We start from the raw sequence: 21,428 nt of genomic DNA, 5'->3' as shown, positions 1-21,428 counted from the left end.
CAAATGCACCTGTTAGCTGCCTGGCTGAAAAAGAGACTTCTATAATTATAATTGTTTAAAGCACAATTTAGAAGGAACGTAAATTATTTCCAACTTTTTCCAACCATCATTTGGAAGAGAGGAATGTACAGACAGCGACATCATTAAAGTGTGGAACATTGTTACTTAATAACATGATCTAATTTACTTTTGGACAGCTATTCATTTTAAATACTAACCTGCTGATTTCACTTTCTCTCCGAACTCCTCCCAATATCCTTGGAAAGCTCTTGGTTTTTCCTGTTCATAAAACAATTGCATCATTCACATGGGAACCAAATTTTGTTCTGTACTGGCTATGGAGAGTTTAAATATAAATATCTTCCTATAGGTCATTTATCTTGAGACGGCTTTAATGGTTTCTAGCCCATCTCTCTGTCTTGAATATCTTGTGGCCACCCAGACCTTTCTGTCTTTGCAGAAAAGTGAACTAGATATCTGAAGGTTGTCAACAGATGATCTCTGGCTCAGACTCCAAACTTTCAGGAGGTCAGCAGATGTGGCAATGATCCTAGAAGGGTTTTGCCTGAGATTTTCAGACAATGCTTTGGTCTAAGGAGTTCAGCTTCTTTCTATGGGAATTAAGTGGGAATGGGACAAGAATAATAACAGCTGCTCTTGGAGGAAGCTAGTAAATATTCCATCCTTAATATCCTCACTGCAAAACAAACAAACAAACATGGGCCCAAATCACAGAACCAATGTTTGGTCAGTTTGCTGCTGAATTTCAGTAGGGCTAGGGGTGGGGCACCTTATGGGTTTTATCTTTGTTTTTTGTTTTTTATATTTTTATACTGTTTTTCATTTGTTGTTTGTTTTACGCTGTATGATATCCAGTGCCTTTTAGGATTAGGGTGAGGCATAAATTCTGTAAAATCAATCAGTAATGCAATTAAACTGAGGTATTTTGGCAGAGGTTTGCTGTCCAGGCTTGTTTCTGAATTTAGTTTCTGAACTTTGTTATCAGACTGGGTAACATCAGCAGCAGGATTTTCTTGCCCTATTCTTCTTTAGGTAGGAGAAGAAAATCCTGCTGCTGATGTTACCTAGTCTGGTAACAAAACGTTCAGAAACTAAATTGAAACAAGCTTGGTGAGCAAAATCTAAAACCTGAGCTACCAACATTCCTTTATTTCAAACTCCGATATTTTCATGAATCAAGAAAATGATCATTAAAATGTAGCATCCTCTTGTCAGCTCATGAGGCAACTCTTAGCTTCAACTGCAACACTCAGGATAACAATTTATGTTATAGTTTTGTTGTATTGAAATAGTATGTATGATTCATGTTAAGTCTTTAAAGCATTATAACATGTTTACTATTGTTGTAGCTGATTTGGATCAAGATTGAGACCAACAGATTAAATATGACTATTCCATTGATTTTGAAAAAATCCTATGCCAAATGTAATAGCATCAAAACCCAATCTGGGCTTGTTTTAATGAAATTTATCCTCCCTCTTCCTTCTCAGATATTTCAAATGGAATCAGATTTGACTCCACTGTTTATTATAGCTGTCTTCCCCTCCCTCCTGCAAGACAAATAGGCTCTGTCAAAAATTCCTACAAGCATTGTTTTGAACGAAGAACTGGATTGCACATAGAGTTTAGTCTACATCCATATAAACAGAAAACAGAAACGTATTCTAACATAACTCTGCTAAATTTCATTTTAATGCCATCGTTTTGGTACTCATTCGGCTAAGAGATTAGTCCAGTTATACTTTTTCTTTGCATACTGCCAAGTTAATAGGAGAATCCAGCATCAATAAGGAAGGTTATTACATTGGTGGTGGTCTTTAGAATGCAGTATTGCAGGCTAACTCTGCCCACTGCCAGGAGTTTGATCCTGACCCAGCCTTCCATCCTTTTGAGATCTGTAAAATAAGGACCCATATTGTTGGGAGCAATATGCTGACTCTGTAAACCACTTAGAGAGTAAGTGTAAGTGCTGTAAAACACTATGAAGCCATATATATGTCTAAGTGCTAGTGCTATTACTATTGTAGCTCTTCCTAAGGTCAACATTAATATAATTGTGATACAGATATATTTTATCTGGATTTCTGCCACACAGTCCAAAATTTCTTGCATTATGTAGGAATGAATGCAACTGCTGAAGATCTTATACTACCAAATTAACATAACAACATAGGGCAAATTTCTATAAATATTCTAATCACCAAGTGTGATGACTACCTAATTTTGGAACCTATAACTGATGAACTTCCCGAAAGTTCAAATGCATTGGGATTAGAGCACTTTGGTAATGCTGGCTGAAAATTCTAGAAACTATAATCCCACGACATAGAATAGAATAGAATAGAATAGAATTCTTTATTGGCCAACATCTGAAGAACATTAGATTGGAGTAGAAAGATTCATGCAACTGCACTTAAGAAGTTTCTTTATGACCAGTGTCATGGCTTTGAAATTCCTTACTCTCTGCCTTGTTAACTTATAGAACTTCTATAAGGAAATTAAGACAGAGTACCTGTGCTTGATGTTGATGTCTCTGTGGCACTTGGGGAAGACAACTCATTTTTTCTCTCTGAAGCAGTTCTATCTGATCTCTTATCTGGACTACCATTAATTTCTCCTACTTTGATTTCTTTGGAAGACCTACAAGAAACAGAATGATTATATATGAATTATTGAAGGCAAAATAAGCAACTGATTACTTCAGGAAGCCAAGATATTAGATCAGAAACTGTGCATTTTCCACCATATCGACTCTAATGATATATATAAACAAAGTTGAGAACTTTTAGCCAGAATGAGGGAAGCTAGAACTAATATTTTAATTGCTATTTATGGAATTGGTGTATGAATCTGGTAGAAGGATGATTTGTAAGGACTAACTGGGTAGGAGAGGTGTAACGAATGGTATTGGGTAAACAATCTTAGTTATAATTTCTTTTGCTTACTATTTCATACCCTTGCACTTGCACTTCAAAAACAGTAGTAATACAACACCTGTAGCTACTTGTGACTCTTCTGTGATTTCATGCAACTCCATCTTTCTACTCGCTTCCGGTGCACTGTGTTGAGAATAAATCAAATTTAGTTTAGAGGGAAGGTATGCCACAATGGCAGCACAGGGGACCAATGAAGATAACTTTACTGAAACATTTACCAGCCTTTTCAGGAGAATGCTAATTCAAAAGTGTAGGATTTTATATGACTTCTCTTACTAAAGCTGACCACTTCCTATTGAAATTATAGCAATTATCTCTCGTACACAGACTGAGAGTCTAAATGTGAATGGTTGGTACTAAGGATCAATAAATTCTAGTAAATTTTTGAAAGATCAAGGAAGCTATCTGGATTTTTCACCAGGTAATTCTTTGGGACAAGCAGTTCAAGTGGGACAGTTGTGTTTGCATTTAGCTGGCTACTTGCAGCTGTGAGAGATTTCTATTAGTTTCCATAACACTACCTCGTTCATCTTGTTGCTTTAAGTCTTCCAATTGCCACATCTTTGGAAACTAATACCATAAGTTAATGGTGTGAGACACATGAAAATTACTTTCTGACTTTTAGCCTAAATTTATTATCAATGAATTTTATTGGATGGCTTTGGGAGGATATTCATTTTCTTTGCAATACTCTGAGAACTACAGATAAAAAGAAAACAATTTTTACCATTCACTTACTTATCAGAATTATCAGCTTCAGAAGATGAACTTCCATTTCCAGTATCTTTGCCATCTGGTAAATACAGACATTTATTATAAATATATGGATGAATTTACTGGGTTTTGAATTATAAACTGAAAAGTAATGCTAAATACGATCCCCATTCCAAATCATAGGTGGGAAGTTAAGAACATTTATTTGATAAAATAAAAATTTCTCTCTTTAAAAGATCAAAAGATAAATACATGGTTCTTTCTCCACCCAATGTTTTCATAACTCTAAATGATAGTTTAGACCGAAAGATTGATCTAAACTCATCCAGCAAGTTTCATGATTTCAAGGAGAAAAAAAATATTTAAACCCTGTAGTTGTTAATGTAAAAAAGCAGTAAGTATTTCATACTTCTAATTTATGCAACTCTCCCAATGTTCTGTTAAATAAACAATTTGGACAGAATTTTCTATGGATGAAGCATTATCACTCAATCTATCATTTTTACAATAAAATTTTTTGGGTGGGAATGCGTGGCATACGCACAAATATGAACTGCTTTTTTTAAAAAAACATAAGCATCTGTTGATCCTATGTTCCTTCTTTTAAAAACCAAACATAACTTAGACAACATCAGATTATTTGTAAAGAAGGATGACAGCAGAGGCATTTGGGATAGGGAAGAAAGAGATGTCAAAATCTGCAAGATAGTGGGACAGGCCTTGGACTGTAACATTAGAAAGCCTTGGTGGCGCAAGGCCATTACAGAGCCTTGGTGGCGCAGCAGACTAAAGTGCTGTTAAGTAACACCAGCTGCCTGCAATTACTGCAAGTTCAAATCTCACCAGGCTCAAGGTTGACTCAGCCTTCCATCCTTTCGAGGTAGGTAAAATGAGGACCCGGTTTGTGGGGGCAATAAACTGACTTTGTATAAAAAAGAACACCGCTTGGGGCGGGGCGAAAGCCCTACTAAGCAGGTATATACAAAAGTATGAAGGCTATTGCTTAATGCAATGTAAGCCGCCCTGAGTCTCCGGAGAAGGGCGGCATATCGAACCAATAAATAAATAAATAAACATTATACCCAACATCTTGAAGATTTTGAAACACATACTCCCTTCCCTCAACAGTGATGGATGACAGATTAGAAACTGTCAAGTTCTTCTTATTCCACACATGCTGCATAGCTGAATCATACTTCATGATGTACATTCATACATCATGGATAAACTATGTTGGCAAAAAAAATCTGTAATGTTTAGTGATTGTGTTTAACTACAGAAACTATACTTTTACAGTAAGATACCACTGAGATCCATTAACCACATTATGTATCTATGGATGCTGCATGTTGAGCATAAAAATTAGATTTTGAATCACATAAAGTAAAATTCAAATTGGTTTAAACCCACAGGAGTAGACAAATATACGATATAAATACAAGAGACAGACTCCATGTATGAGGTATATATCTCACTGACAGAAATTATCTCATCTTCCATCCTAATCTCCTTTGAGTCAGATAATGCAAGAATGAAATGTATGAGTGTGTCTATAGTTCTGACAGCAAAAATTTCTCAGCCATTCCCATGATAACACTGTAAAAGCCTATTCTTGGAATTTTGCCTTGGGAAGATGTAAAAAGGGAAGGAAATTACCAAATCGGTGGTTCTAGGCTTGGACCAGGGAGCCATCGATTCAAGTCTCCGCTCAACCACAGTGCTTATTGGGTGATTCGATCCAGTCTCCTTGGGCCTTGATTTCACTAGTGAGCCAAAGTGCTTTCTGCCCAAATGTTTGCAGAAAACATTTCCACAAACCAGGATGAAATTGGCTGAGTCCCTTGCTGATCCCTATCCTGTCTCTGTTGCTTACTGTAGTTTCAAATCAGTGCAATTGCCGGATTCTTTTCTCAGTGTGGGGCAAGAAATCTTAACAGATTTTATACACCTCTATGCTATTCTTGGACAGTTTTAAGATGAAAAGGAGTGAGAGGGATAGAAAGAGTTAAGGATGATTTACATTTCTTCTGCTCAACAGCTGTGGACAACATGAAGGATGGGACCAACAAATAAGTGTTTCCAGAATATTTATAATGTTTTTATGTTGAAATGGAGACATGTTCTGCACTGGAGAACATCTGGCCGCTCTGTCCAGCTCTTTCCCAAACTCTTTCATAGATGATAGATCAACCGCACACATTGCTGTTCCACATCTACTCACCCTTCTAATTTTCAGGGCTCTGTCTGAAATTCTTACTCCCTAGAGTTGTTGCCGTGGGACTAAAATTAGAAGGCCACCCCAAGAACACCACCTTCAGTTCCCATTAAAAAAAAAAGGGACAAGCATGTAATATATTGTAGAAAGTTAGCACCCACCCCTTTCCTAGAAGAATGAAATATTTTGGGAAATATTAAAAAGGCAGAATATTATGTTTCCCTGGATGAGAAATGGAGAAGCATGTTTTAAAGACAAAGCAGCTCCCACCTTCCTGCCCCCACCCGTTTGTTAATGGGCCAGAGGCAGAAACTCAATCTTTGTCAACGGACCTCATCTGCAAGACAATGGGACCCATCTATAGGACAGAAACTCACATGGCACCTGGGAAGATTAGATCAGCAAGAAGGGTTAGCTAAAACCCCCACCCCCTGGAAGACTGACAACCAATCAGGATACTCTTTCTGGGCCCCACGAAGTTCAAGGCCAGAGAGAGCATAAAACCTGGAGACTCCCTGTATCTGCCCTTTTCTGTTCAGGATTTCAAACCATGTGATCCTGTCCACCATTAAACCATCTTTCCAAGCAGTCTCCATGTTTCCAGTGTCTTTTTCCCCACTTGGAGCAGAACCCAGAAGGATATTTCTTCCTACAATATAAAGGAGTAACTTCCATTCATCACTTACGAGAAGCTTAACCTAAAGCTAGACCTAAGCTTGTACTTTAAGAAACGTTCAAATGAAAGACGGCTATCCCGTGTGCGCTAAACCCCCACTAAGAAAACCCTCATCTGCTGATGTGCGTTTTATTAGCCGAACATAACCACACTTTTGCTTTCTGAGACCGCCGGGCTTCTCTGCGCACGTGACACTAAACTCACGCGCGTTCCTAGCTTCTTGCAAGTCCCTGAGGGGCGGCACACCGAAAACGCCCGCTTTTCTACCCCACCATACTCCTTTTCAGTGACTTCCTCGCGTGTTTCTCTAGGACACCGATGGTAACAGACAGAGCATTAGAGGCTCGACCAGCACCTGGATCGTTGCCTTCATCATCCCGATTTTTCTGGTCTGAGGTCTGAGAAAATCCTTCCATAATCCGCGCGCCAAGTCCCTCTCACTGCATCTCAGGCTGCCCCTTTAAAACGCCAAGGGCTGCTCGGAGAACCGACGTTCTATGTGCCTTGTGACGTGAAGTGTTTTGCATTCTGGTCTCTCGGGAGACGGCGCAGCAGGACTCGACTCCCCCGCGGGACTTCAAGGGAAGGAGCTCAAAGCGCTCCTTTCTCTCTCGGCTGGGCAGAAACTCCACCCGTTAACTTAGCTGTTCATTCCGGGTGGCTTGTTTTTGGTGCTTCGGGTGTGTGGGCGTCTTGTATGCCGACCTCCTTTTGAGGTTAGACAAGACTCTCTTCACCCCGTTTGCCTGTTCACCTATATTATAAGAAACTTTTCCGGCTGATTTTTTTTCCTCCGTCTGGCGTGTTTGATCGTGCAGGTTTATTAGCAACGCTAGTCAATTATGACGCCTCGTGCAGCAAGTGATAAGAGGTTTGCCTTCTGCGTGTTCAGTCCTGTTGCCTCTTTTTAAAAAAAAAAAACGTTTGCAGCAGGGGGCAGCATGTAGCAAGACCAATCTGGGAAAAAGAGGCAAGCAGATAGTAATTCAAGGCTACCCGGAAATCCTAACGCTGTAGAGCGGATTAGAAAATTGCAGGGACTTGTCTACATAGTACATCCTAAACGGAATTTGAATAAATCTTTACCTTTCAGAACTTGAGTAACAAGTGGATTAATAATTAATTAATTGGTTCGATTTATGTGCCGCCCTTTCTCCGGAGACTCAGGGCGGCTTACAATGCATTAAGCAATAGCCTTCATACTTTTGTATATTTATACAAAGTCAACTTATTGCCCCCACAATCTGGGTCCTCATTTTACCTACCTCGAAAGGATGGGAGGCTGAGTCAACCTTGAGCCTGGTGAGATTTGAATTTGCAGTAATTGCAGGCAGCTGGTGCTACTTAATAGCACTTTAGTCTGCTGCACCACCAAGGCTCTATTAAATGGTGGATGTTGCAACATTGCAACACCAAGGGACACATGGACTGTGGTTTTCTGATTTGTTGGCTAATCAGCCTCTTTCCTGGCATTAACAGAGTGAAAAAACTGCTGAGAGGCTCTTCCTAAATACCCATTTCCTTCTGAAGAGGGAAGCTGTATGGGCCACATGGCAGTGGTGAAATACCATTTTTTTTTACTACCGGATTCTGTGGATGTGGCTTGGCAGGCATGGCAGGGGAAGGATACTGCAAAATCTCAATTCCCACCCCATTCCAGGGGAAGGATATTGCAAAATCTCCATTCTCACCCCACTCGGGGGACAGCCAGAGGTGGTGTTTGCCGGTTCTCTGAACTGCTCAAAATTTCTGCTACCGGTTGTCCAGAACCTGTCAGAACCTGCTGGATTTCACCCCTGCCACATGGCCTGCTATGAATTTTTGAGAACCCATTTTTTCCCACCCTAGTTTTCTCCAGCTGCTTTGGTCAGATTTCCAGCTCCCAACTGTCAGATTTCTTCTTTGGCTTTCACAGTATCTTGGGCCTACAAACCCTCGAATTTTCAGCCAGGGCCAGGACTGGCATGGGGGATGAAGATCATGATTGGCATTGAAGCAAAATTAATTCACTATTTGAGCTTGTTTCTGTAGTGCTTCAGAGAATGTTGGAAGACAGGTCGTCTTTCATTCAGATGGCAAAATTGTTTGTAATGGGCCTGAGTGAATATAATATTATGCATATTGTCTAGTAGAAGTAAGTGTACATATTCAACGTTAGTGTGTTATTTTTTGAAAAAAGGGACCAGCCCTAGTAAGCTTTTAATCCTGCAATTTAGAATAAAAGGAAGTGTATGGATAATCCTCAAGATATGGCCACAACTGGGACCAGAATTTTTGTTGCTAAACAAGTTAAGTGAGTTATGCCTAATTTTATGACTTTTCCCCCACAGTTAGCGAATCACTGGTTTTTTTAGTGAATCGTTGTCATTAAATGAATCTAGCTTTCCGTACTGAAGTTGGCTGGGAAGGTCAAAAATGGTGATCACATGACCCCAGGACACTGCAACCTTTGTAAATACATGCCAGTTTCCAAGCACCCAAATTTTGATGATGTGACCTTGGGGATGCTGCAACTGTTGGTAAGCATGTGGACAGGTCATTTTTCAGTGTCGTAACTTGAACGGTCACTAAATGATTGGTTGTAAGTTGAGAACTACCTGCAGTATGTACCTGTATATAGTAGAAAACAGCAAGTTGATTTGTGAGGGGGGGGGGGAAGAAAAACCATAGTTGGATGATAATTTGGTAAGTACAGTGCAAAATGTAACCGGTGTGCCATCCTCTGAAGAGTTCTTTTTTGGGGGTTGGAGTAAACAAAACCCACAGTAGATGATGATGGAGTTCAGCTCTGCATTTTGGAGATTCCAATGGTTTTGTCCCTAGACTGTAATATTCAGCTGGTGGCTTCCCATGTGCATCTCCATGTTCTTACCCCAAATTCAGTGTTTTTTGCCACTACCCCATTCTCTTCTCCTTTTTGGGCTTTCTCATTGTTCGCTAGTTATTGAATGAACTGATTTGAAAGCAGTGTTTGGCACCTTCTCTCTCAGCATTTACCTTAGATGAGGGGTGTCCAGTCTTGGCAATTTTAAGACTTGTGAACTCCAACTCCCATCACTGACTAGCCTGCCAACATTGGATACCCCCAATTTAGATAGTTACATTTCTAAATTGTTATATTTTTAGAATTTATTTTGCTGCTGGAGCTTAAAAAACTTGAGTGCTTAAATTTAAAAAAGTTATTCCTTGAGTGCTTATTAGAGTAGAATGGCAGAACATAAAGCCAATTAATAAATAAGAATTGTTTCATTTTTTATTCTAAGACTGAATCCACACATCTATTAATTCTTAAGTAATGTTAAGACATAACTTGGTCTGTTTGGGCTTAAATATTTTGGCTTATTGTATTTTATCAGCTTGGCTATTGTGGCTTATTTAATAAACAAATGGTTAAATTTGTTTACAATACTATATTGAAATAGCCACTGTAGACCGAGTTTGCACAACTTAATGATTTGACAACAACTGAGTGTATCCAACATGCAAGGCAGAACCAGGTGAATCACATTTATAGATTAGTGTCAGGCCTGCCTGTTTATCAAAAAAGAATTCGTTATTTTTTTCACTTCCTTGATCGTGTTTATGACTGACAAAATATGTTATTTTTTTTCCACAGTGGAATGGGTGGAACTATCGTGATCCAATCACGATCAAATTGTTTATTTTGTATAGTGCCTGAGGTACATAAGATTCTTATGCAGTATTTGGAACAGAGTGTTGCAAAGTTTGAAAACAAGAGCGATATCAGACTGATGATTTGAGCAGGATTGTGTGACATGAGAATGTCCATTTCCATGAGCAAAGGCAATATTCTACATGAAGAAATGATTTGTATTATTGGGAGCCATTATGGGATGATAGCAAACAAAGTACTGCATGGAAAATAAAATAATATTAGTTGCATCAGTAAAAATGTAATAGAGGGAGTCCTTGACTTAAAACAGTTCATTTTGTGAAATTTTGGGCTCAATTGTGGTAGTAAATCGAGAACTACCTGTATAAATAAGGTTCACATCACATTGACATTTAACTAGATTAGGAGTGCTTCAATCACTGCCCTTTTTAAAAACAGATTTTCCAAAAATTATTTCCCTCCATTTGTAATCATTCCATGCATCCCTACTAGTTTAATATTTTTAGTCACAATTATTCATTATGGAAGCACTATTTTGTGTGAAATTCTTACATTAACTAGATATGACAAAAGCACATGTATCCATTTTTAAAATTATTTCTTGCACTAGTTAGTTAATTAGTCCCGAAGGACTCAGAGCGGTGAACAGCCACAAGATAAAAACACATAAATACAAAATTTAAAAACAGAATAAAACCGAATTAAACAATTTGGCCGAAGACAGATTTAAAACACCCCCAAAAATTAAAACCAATTAAAATTTGTGTTTTAAAAGGGAAAAATTAGGCCAGGCCAGCCTGATGGAATAAAAAGGCAGAAGGTGCGTAGATCCGGGATCCTCTGTAGCTCCGGGGGGAGCTCATTCCAGATAGTAGGTGCCCCCACAGAGAAGGCTCTCCCCCTGGGGGCCGCCAGTCGACATTGTTTGGCCGACGGCACCCGGAGGAACCTCTCTCTATGAGAGCGTACCGGCCGGTGGGAGGCTACTGGTGGCAGCAGGCGGTCTCGTAGATAACCAGGTCCTAAGCCATGGAGCGCTCTAAAGATGGTAACCAAGACCTTGAAGCGCACCCGGAAGACCACCGGGAGCCAGTGCAGCTCGCGTAGGAGAGATGTTACATGGGACGCCATGTCGCTCCCATAACCACCCGCGCGGCCGCACTCTGCACCAGTTGGAGCCCCCGGGTGCTCCTCAAGGGGGGCCCCATGTAGAGAGCGTTGCAGTAGTCCAGGTGGGAAGTGACGAGGGCATGAGTGACCGTGCGTAATGAGTCCCGATCCAGAAAGGGACGCAACTGGCGAATCAGGCGAACCTGATGAAAAATCCTCCCGGTCACGGCCATCAGATGCTCTTCTAAAGACAGCCGTGAATCCAGGAGGATGCCCAAGTTGCAAGTCCTCTCCGTGGGGGCCAGCAATTTGCCCCCAATAGTCAGTGATGGCACCAACTGACTATATCGGGACGTCGGAAACCACAGCCACTCGGTCTTGGATGGGTTGAGCCTGAGCCTGTTTCTCCCCATCCACATCCACTGTCAAGTTTCCGAAAGATGCCCTGGCTGGCTGTGAAACCTAACACCCTCCTTCTGATTGCGATCAGAAAAATGTATGGAATTCACTTCAGTTCTCCCTCCCTCCTGCTCATGGCAATTTGAAAGCTTTGCAAGTTGACATCCGCACGGCCTCCAGGCACCGGGACATCACTTCAAGGGCATCGTTGGGGTGGTCTGGGGTGGAGATGTACAGCTGAGTATTGTCAGCGTACTGATGGTACTTCACCCCGAAACCACGGATGATCTCGCCCAGCGGCTTTACATAAATGTTGAACAGAAGGGGCGAGAGGACCGACCCTTGTGGCACCCCACATATGAGGCGCCTCGGGGTCGACCTCTGCCCCCCTGCCAACACAGACTGCAACCGGTCGGAGAGAAAGGAGGAGAACCACTGCAATACAGTGCCCCCCACCCCTAACTCTTTCAACCGGTGCAGCATGATACCATGGTCAAGCCACTGAGAGATCTAATAGGACCAGGACAGAGGAGCAACCTCTGTCCCGAGCCCTCCAGAGATCATCAACCAATGCGACAAATGCCGTTTCCGTGCTGTACCCAGGCCTGAAGCCCGACTGGAACGGATCCAGATACGTCGTTTCATCCAGGTGCTGGGGGAGCTGTCGCAAAACCACACTCTCAACAACCTTCGCCACAAAGCAAAGGTTGGAGACCGGACGATAATTAGACAACATTGCTGGGTCCAGGGAAGGCTTCTTGAGGAGAGGCCTCACCACCGCCTCTTTCAAGGCGGCGGGGAAGTCACCCTCACCCAATGAAGCATTTATAATCCCCTGGAGCCAGCCTCGCGTCACCTCCCAAGAAGCCAGCACTAACCAGGAGGGACACAGGTCCAACAAACATGTGGTCGCATTCAGTCTACCCAGAATCCTGTCCACATCGTCAGGAGTCACAGGATCAAACTCATCCCAGATAAGAGCCTTGGTAGTACAGGGGTTTAAGGCACCCTGTTATTAAGCTGGTTATTAAGCTGGTTATTAAGACCAGCTGCCTGCAATTACTGCAGGGTTCGAATCTCGCCAAGGCTCAAGGTTGACTCAGCCTTCCATCCTTTCTAAGGTAGGTAAATTCAGGACCCAGTTGTGCGGGCAATAAGCTGACTTTGTATAAATATACAAAAGGATGAAGGCTATTGCTGAGCACATTGTAAGCCGCCCTGAGTCTTCGGAGAATGGTGGCATATAAATCAAATTAAAAAAAAAAAATAACATTCTCAAGACCTGCCTCTGTCATCCCCCCTGAAACTACCCAGTCGGTGTCCAGACCTTCCAGAATCTGAGTGATTTTGTCATGCAGGTACTGTACAAAGTCCTCGGCTCTACCCTCCAAGGGGTCTTCCCATGCTCCCTGCTGGAGCAAGGAGCGGGTCACCCTAAACAGGGCGGCCGGGCAGTTCTCTGATGACTCAATAAGAGCAGCAAAATAATTACATTTTGCTGCTTTTATCGCCACTAGGTAATTCTTAATATGAGATCTTACCAGTGTCCGGTCAGATTCAGAAAGACTGGCCCTCCAGCTACTCTCTAGGTGTCTTTTTCGGTGCTTCATCTCCCTTAGCTCTTCAGTAAACCAAGGAGCCAGATGAGATTGGCGCCGGGTCAGAGACCGCAAAGGCACGACCCAATCCAGAGCTCCAGCGGCTGCCCTGTCCCAGGCGGCCACTAGGTCTCCAGTCGAGGCATGAGGCAGAGCCTCAGGGAATGGCCCAAGCTCCATCTGGAACCTGGGGTGGAACCATCTTACCGGCTCCGCCTCCCTGCGGCGAGGTGCAGTGGTTCAAAGGTCAAGGCGAAGGAGAGAGTGATCCGACCATGACAAGGGCTATGTAGTTCCACTGGTTATTATGGATCACCATGGGATGGAACAGATTTGGACTATAAGGGAGACGAGGACACATTTTTTACTTTCTATACTCAGAGTATTCTTTTTTGACATCCTCTTCTCTCTTCTATTGTTATGTCCTGTACAGTTTTTCTTAAGCAGATGCTCTATGCTCAGTCTCAATAACTCCTAAAATTATTTATTATGGAATGGTTGCAAAATAAGCTAACCAAACTACCTCCCCAGGGTTGAAAGACACAGTTAGTCAAACTAACATAGACATCTCTTCCTTCCCCAAGACTTTGAGTCTGTCAAAATCCAGTCTATCGGAGCTTATTTTGCCCAACTTCTCAGTTTACATTTTTGTTAGAGAACAATAGCTTTCCTGATTGTATTTAATTCAGCATCTGCTGAAAACTCCCTGTGGGCTCATTTCCTTTTTAAGCTTAAATGTTGAACAAAGGAAAACCAAATGGAATTCTGTCTGCTTTACCAGATAGCAAGTTGAGAACGTAACATAGAGACAATCACTTAAATTTGCTTAGAAAAATAAAGAAAAGTAAATAGAAAGCAAATATTTCACTATCCAATTATATGCAAACTAAAATGCAGGTTTAAGTAGTTCATGAGGTAGATTTTAATGGCAGGAAGCAAAGAATTGGGCTGTGTAGACAAGAGTGGGGATGTGCTTTGACCTCAGCGATCATGGAAATTTTCTCTTTCACAGATAAAAGAAATGCAGTTCTTTTATCCTCTGTAAATTGAGGTTGTTTCACATCCTATTCAGACCCTCCAGTTGTTTCTCAATGTCTCTCACCTTGACTTTTTTCCATTCTTGATTGATTCCTTTACAAGCCAGATGACTCCTTCATCTGAGAATTGGTTCAAATGGTTTATGTAATATTTATGTAACTAGTCCGTCACCTAACTTGTCATACTGACTTAGTTGTACCCAGATCACTTTCTGTCCAGCACTACCCCTCCAGATGCTTCATGTATAGCTCCTGAGCAGTTTATTTGTGTTAACAGATGTATTGACTAACTCTAATCTCTTAGTTCAGCATTGATGATACATTACTATATCATCTTACTATATTATAAATGTGTTGGAAGTTAAAACCCACCTCTCTCCTAGAAAAGTGAAATATTTTAGGATATACTAAAAAGGCAGAATATTTCCCCTAAAAGAGAAGCAGAAACTCATTCACCCCCACCTTTGTCAATGGGCCATTAAGGCTCAACATCCCATCTGCAACACAAAGGAACAGAAACTGACCACATGATACCTGGGAAGATTACATCAGCCAGCAAGGCTAGCTAAGACCCCCACCCCTTGGGAGTCTGACAACCAATCAGGATACTCTTTCGGGGCCCTAGGAAGTTCTAAGTCAGAGAGGGCATAAAACCAGGGGATTCACTGCATCTCGACCCTTTTCTGTTCAGGAACTTAAATTATGTGATCCTGTCCATCATTAAACCATCTTTCCAAGCAGTCTCCATGTTTCCAGTGTCTTTTTCCACACTTGGAACTGAACCCAGTAGGACATTTCTTCCAACAAATGTATACGTTCACTTCCTATATAATAACAGTACAATATAAAGAAAACTCTAGTTAAATATTCATATACGAACAAATACAATGTATTACATTTTTTTAATTTAAATTAAAATCCAAAACCAGAATAAAAATTTTCCTGAATTCTGATCACCATACAATTGTGTGTTCATTAAATGACACCATAATGCTCAGTAGTACTTGCTTCTCAATAAGTATGTATACCCTTATAAATAATTGATTCCGGTCATGCCAGGATGCTCTTATATCAAGGGCTGCTTTACCAAATAATGATTTGGCCCATCTACTCCAAACACACACAGATGATCTACTGAGAGTTTCACCCATATGAGAAGAGGCAGGTCTTTGTAGTGAAATATCTGGACGTATCCCTGGCCCCTTATTCCTTGATTGTTGTAGGAGACCCTGAATACTGCTCTTTTTCTATCAGTCTTTGGCCCATAATGGTTTATTCTAGATAACTATCGGATTATTATTGTTTTAATGTAGGCTAGGAGGATTTTAATGGTTTGTTGTTAGGCATCCAGATGAGCAGCGTGGTGACTTAGTGGTGAAGATGCTCACCTCCCACTTACAAGGTTGAGAGTTCAATCCTAGGTAGTGGCAGATTATTTTCTCCTAAGGCACAAAGAAAAAATATTTGCTGCAAAATCCGTGTGGCGTCAGGAAAAGCGTCCGGCCTATAAATGCTCAGCTCCATCCAGTCACCCCAACTGTGCTCCAATTTAAGGGATTACAGGGTTGTTTAAAAAAAGGAGTTCTTAGATTCTAATTGATCCTTAGCCATGGAAGTAACAACAACCTAGACAACAAGATAGTAATTGTGGGAAAAATTGGATGAAGGAGTGCACTGTGTGCCAGTGTGAGCTTCTGCAGGAAAAACAGGATATAGATATCACATATAAATAAATAAAACATGAGTAAATATAATTATTCCACTACTGAGTCTGAGAATAGTTCTAGAAATCTAGGTAGACTCTGTAGTATGCGACTTTCAGTACATTTGTTTATCAGTTACAAGTTGATTATATTTTATATCGTATCTCATTTTTAATGTTCCACTGAGGGATACTAACACTTCGATATTTTATATACAGCTTTATTGAATATTAGTCATCACAGAATCAAAAGTAAACATTTGTTATATAGTCACAGTTCTTCTGTATTTCAGATAATTTTTTCATAACCATGAAATTCATAGCTATAGTTGCATACTGTATAAGGAAGAAGGCAATTCCTTGGTCATAGTTTAATCTAGCGTTTTGTTCTGATCCATTTTATTATCTGATGAGGGAAAATCCATTTTGTGCTCTGAGTGGGACCTGGGAAAAAACTCTCCTTGTTGAGATGGTTTACATTTTGGTTGGAAATATTGCTGAGGAAGTTGCAGCATTCTTTTCCTCCTTCCGTAGGTTTTGCTCATCATAATGGAATTCTATATGGTTGTGGTCAAAGATTATGTTTGCCCCTTTGGCTTGCTGGCAGAGGAATGCAAAAAACATCCTGGGAAGTGATAAGGAAGAGCAGCTGTAGGCATTGCTGTGCTAACAGACTGGCTTTAATAGCCAAATTAGGTCACTTTTAGAATGCATAGTAGCTATTCTAGGTACTCAGAGCCACAATTTAAAGGATCTTAAGTCATCTCTTGAGTTCTGGGAGTTCACTTTTTTCAACACTTAAGGATCACTAAATCTATCCCATGCAGGATGATTAAAATCTGTGCTCAAAAAGGGTTTTTCCCCTCTGAAGGTATCAGACCATTTAATTTGTGCTAACTGAAGTAGTGGGAACAATTTGATATAGTTCTTAACTGAGAGCTGACTCATCTGTCTACATGAATGAGACATTTTGCTGTCCGTCACAACAGACACTTTTCCAAGAGATTTATCAAACACTTTAAAGATCAGACTCACATTTTAGTGCAGGATATGGTTTCAGATGAGGCCAATAACATCTGAATGTGGTCAAGTAGAGTGCAAAAGGTTCAGAGTTGCAAAGTAAATCCTTGCAGCAGATGGGTAGAAATGGAAGACATCACACTCCCATGAAGATCAGAAAGATTTGAACCAGGACTTCCTTAAGCCGTGATCTAAATTTATTCCTAACTGCTTACATCCACATTATCCCAGACTTTCTACTCCCATAGTATTATGTTATAAAATCATGTGATTAAGCCTGATCTCGGCTATCTGGGCCAGAATATTTGCAATCTGCTTCTTGTTCATCATGGAAGTAGTAAACTGTTGCATTTGTTAACATCTCATGCCAGTGGTGGGTTCCTCCCGGTTCTGCCGAGCCAGTAGCAGTGACGATATGACGTCACCGAACCAGTTCTGCCCCCCACCCCCCCACGTTATTCTTATCTTTTATTTGGCCCCACCCCCAATCTATTGCTGCCTCCTGAGTCCCAGCTGATGGGCTATAAGGAAAAAAACTGTTTAAACTCTTGCCGCGGGACTTCAAAGGGCCGCCCTACAGCTAATCAGTGGTAAAAGGCAGTTTGGTGGTAGACCGGTGCCTCCAAAACAAATGAGTAGACCGGTGCCTGCAAAAATAAATGGGAGACCAGAAGAGCTCTGCAAGCAGTTAAAAGCCTGGTAGACCAGTACCTCTGCTAAATCCTAAAGAATCCTAAAGACAATTCCTAAAGAATTGTCACATGACCATCAAACCACGCCCACAGAACTGGTAGTAAAAATTTTTAGAACCCACCCCTGTCTCATGCTCAAGTCAACATTTTTCAACATCCTAGTTCTCTATCTTTCAAGCAGTAATGCTTTCAGCTACAGTTTACAAGCATTGTCCCAAAGTTGCTTTTTCAGGAGGCAACTAGACTTTCATCTTTTTTCTTTTGAAGACATTTCGCTTCTCATGCAAGGAGCTTCTTGAGCTCTGATAGGATAGTGGGGAGTGGAAGGATTTATATCCCTTGTAGATAGCTGATAATGTGCATCCTTTTAGACGGTCCTTGAAGCACTTGGAGGTTTATCTGTGTCCTCAGTGTAGTCTGCAATTTTTTCCTCTGGAAATCCATTCCTACTCCCACGCCATTCCATTCCGTCTTCAAAAGGAAAAAAAAACAAGAAAGTCCAGGTGCCTCCTGAAAAAGCACCTTTGGGACAACCATGACCTGGATGACTGAGAATCTCTACAGACTTTTACAAGCATTGCTTTATAAAAGGTGATAATTGTTGAATTGTTCACTAAAACACGTAAGAATTGGATTGCACACAGACAATAGAATTCTTATTGCAATTGATTTGAGACTATATGTTTTTTTCTCAAAGCAGCGTCTTCTACACTCTAGAAAATGAGTGTGGTCAAGACCAAGAATTGGGTGGGGTCAGATCAAAATTTAAACAAATACTGTTAATATAATAATTCTAATGTATTTAATAAATTTTCCTATTACACTAAAATTTATATTCAGTAGTAGAAGCTGAAGAATTTTGAAGTTTTGTTAAAATGGCTCTCTAGCAGCGTTTTAAAATTCTGGTAATTTTCTACTGATATACATGTTTGTAGAAAGAGTACACATTTGATCCCTATAAAATATTACAGAAAATGTGTATTGTTGATTCATCGCATAGTCATCCAGATGTTCAGACTAGATTTGGCATTTGTACACCTATTGATGTTTGAAATTCTTTGAGATATATTTCTGTAAAGCAGGAATAGAAACCAGATAGTACAAATAGGCCATAACTATTATTATTTGGCAAGTCTTATTGAATGTGATTTATTATTTGGCAAGTCTTATTGAATGTGATCTATTGGTTTAACAGGTAAACAGCATAGAACTGTTTTGATGCAACAGTAACAAAGTCGATTAGGCCATACATTTGATCTGTAACCTGGATGATTAGGTAACCCTTTGTAAAAGCAGCATATGCATTCATTAAGATGATTTTCTTCAATCTATTTTAACAATAAGGATAAAATGGATAATTGGCCTTTAGCAAAAGCTGTTTGTGACATTTCAGAACAAATCTGTTGGCTTTCTTTTGACTATATAAAAGTCATATAATAGGTGATGAGAATTGGGCAAGGAGTGAAATTATGAACTAGTAAGTCAGACAAAGCAAGTACAAAGAGGAAAGGGAAAGTAGGCCACTGGAGAACAACTAGAAATAGGTTAATAAAAATAACAATAGGAAAGTGCTTTTAAATATTCACACCTGTTTGATGGCAACCTTGTAAGCAAGTCCATGAAAAGGCATTTTTAAGACATGTTAGAAATGGATAAATTATTATTTGTTAAAAAAAAGTATTCAGAAGTTTAATTAGTGAGCTTCAGCAGTATTTTAGGCCAAAGAGATTTTTCTGCATAAAACAAATCTTTTTGACTGCACAGTAAAAAAAGGGAAAAAAAGGCAAATCTATATGTAGCCAATATTAATCAAAATATATCTACAGCCATTTTCCAATTGATCTTCAACAGATCACGAGTGATGTATTTCAATTCCAGAAAGTAAGGACTTTCTCCATACTGGGGGAAAAAAAATAAAAACAATCAGAATGCCAAATAATTATTCTGTATAATTTTGACTAGCTGCAAATAGCTGCTCCCCCTAAAAAAAACTTCTCGCAGAAAAATTCCTAGCACTACCAAAAATTAAACCAGATACTTTCATATTGTATAACACTCAATTTTCTTCATTTATTTCTGCATTGTTATTTGCTAAAACTTAATATATATTATTAGAGAAAAAAGCCAAACATGTCTAAAACCAAAGCAACTATGCTCTCTTTGGCTTTCTGAATTCTAAGAGTTAACTTCAACCTTCCCCAGTCTATTATCATCCCTAGTCTGGATTATGAACACCTATATTTTTAGTCAGAAAGCTAGATGAGAAGCATAGGGATCTGTGGTGATAGTAATGGTCATGCAGAATGACTTCATATGTATCATGGCATGCTTTGTTCACGAATGTCATGACCATGTGACAACATGGGAATACAGTTCTGCTAGAATAAATTCCATGTCTGTTCACTGACTGTCACTGTGACAGGAAAAGTTTACTATGCCAGAGTATAAGATATGCTGTCCAGTGATGGGTTTCAATTTTTTTTACTACTGATTCTGTGGATGTGGCTTGGTGGGTGTGGCATGGCTTGGTGGGGGTGGCAGGGAAGGATACTGTAAAATCTCCATTCCCACCCCACTCCAGGGGAAGGTTACTGCAAAATCCCCATTTCCTCTCAATCAGCTGGGACTTGAGAGGCAGAGAATAGATGGGGGCGGGGCCAGTCAGAATTTTTACTACCGGTTCTCTGAACTACTCAAAATTTCCGCTACCGGTTCTCCAGAACTGGTCAGAACCTGCTGAAACCCACCCCTGGCGCTGTCCCATTGAGGTATATTTGTTCTTGGCAGGTATGATACAAATGCAAAGTTGATGCTCAGGTGTTCTTTTTCTACTCAGTAAAAGAGCCCACACAAGTTATTTTTTTTGCAAAAGGTTTATTTAGAAAACTAGAGTAAATATGGCTATGCCAACAGAAAAAAAATTAAATAGCAGAAAAGAAAACCATCCTCATATCAATTTCCCTTATGTTATTCTAGATCACTTTTTAGAATTATTAATGTGTATGTGAAGTATGCCATGTTTGAGTGTGTGTGTGTGTGTGTGTGTGTGTGTGTTTTACAACCCCTTAGGTAAGCAGCTCTGACAAAGAGTCTCTTCAACTCTTATAGAAATAGAGAGATGAGTGGATGAAGTGGGCCCACTGTGCAGATATCCAAGTCTTCATTCCTAATAGAAAACATTCATTTTTTAAAAAAGATAAAAACTCAACCAATTCATCAGCCAGAAAAAAAAAAAGCAAGGAAACTCACTGGATAAAGTAAACTTTTTCTCCTGTGTGCATTACTGTGTAAAATGTAAAATATCCACAAATTCCTGTGTGTTAAAAGCTTAAAAATAAAGCAATTCCAACACTGTCACATTCTGTTTATTTACTCTTTCCTTTTAATATTTTGTTACAAAGATGGTCAAGGGCTTTATCAGTTGCTTGAAGCAGTGTACTGCTCCTTCCTGGAGATGAAATATAGCCAACCATCGAAGTACTGAGATTGTAGAAATAGATTCCATATTGTGGGTAAATGATCACATTTTCAAAAATTCCCTCACAGTAAAAAAAATATCCCTCAAGTAGCACAGCCTTATAGGAGGGAAGCTGTAATTTAGTAACATCATTTTTGCTGTACCATGTTTCTGTTGTATGGAATTGTTTAAATATGGTGTTCCCTGCTTGTCATCA

The 21,428-nt window shown here is 40.0% G+C and overlaps 1 protein-coding gene across 1 annotated transcript in view; it reads right to left on the bottom strand.

Annotated features, from left to right (window-relative positions):
* Positions 1-6,978, bottom strand: part of ERICH6 (glutamate rich 6) — a 28,095-nt gene extending 21,117 nt beyond the window's left edge. Inside the window, exons 1-4 of the mRNA XM_070945975.1 lie at positions 6,918-6,978; positions 3,696-3,750; positions 2,534-2,661; positions 219-279 (exon numbers count right to left, since the gene is read on the bottom strand). Coding sequence (XP_070802076.1) covers positions 219-279; positions 2,534-2,661; positions 3,696-3,750; positions 6,918-6,978 — 305 coding nt within the window. The remainder of the gene's footprint in view (positions 1-218; positions 280-2,533; positions 2,662-3,695; positions 3,751-6,917) is intronic.
* Between the last annotated feature and the right edge of the window lie 14,450 nt (positions 6,979-21,428).

The sequence above is a fragment of the Pituophis catenifer genome, unplaced genomic scaffold, assembly GCF_029215685.1.
Source record: "Pituophis catenifer annectens isolate HBS135680 unplaced genomic scaffold, rPitCat1.0.hap2 SCAF_6, whole genome shotgun sequence".
NCBI classification, from domain to species: domain Eukaryota; kingdom Metazoa; phylum Chordata; class Lepidosauria; order Squamata; family Colubridae; genus Pituophis; species Pituophis catenifer.
Note: the sequence above shows the minus strand (reverse complement) of the source record. Positions and strands in the feature narration are given on the sequence as shown.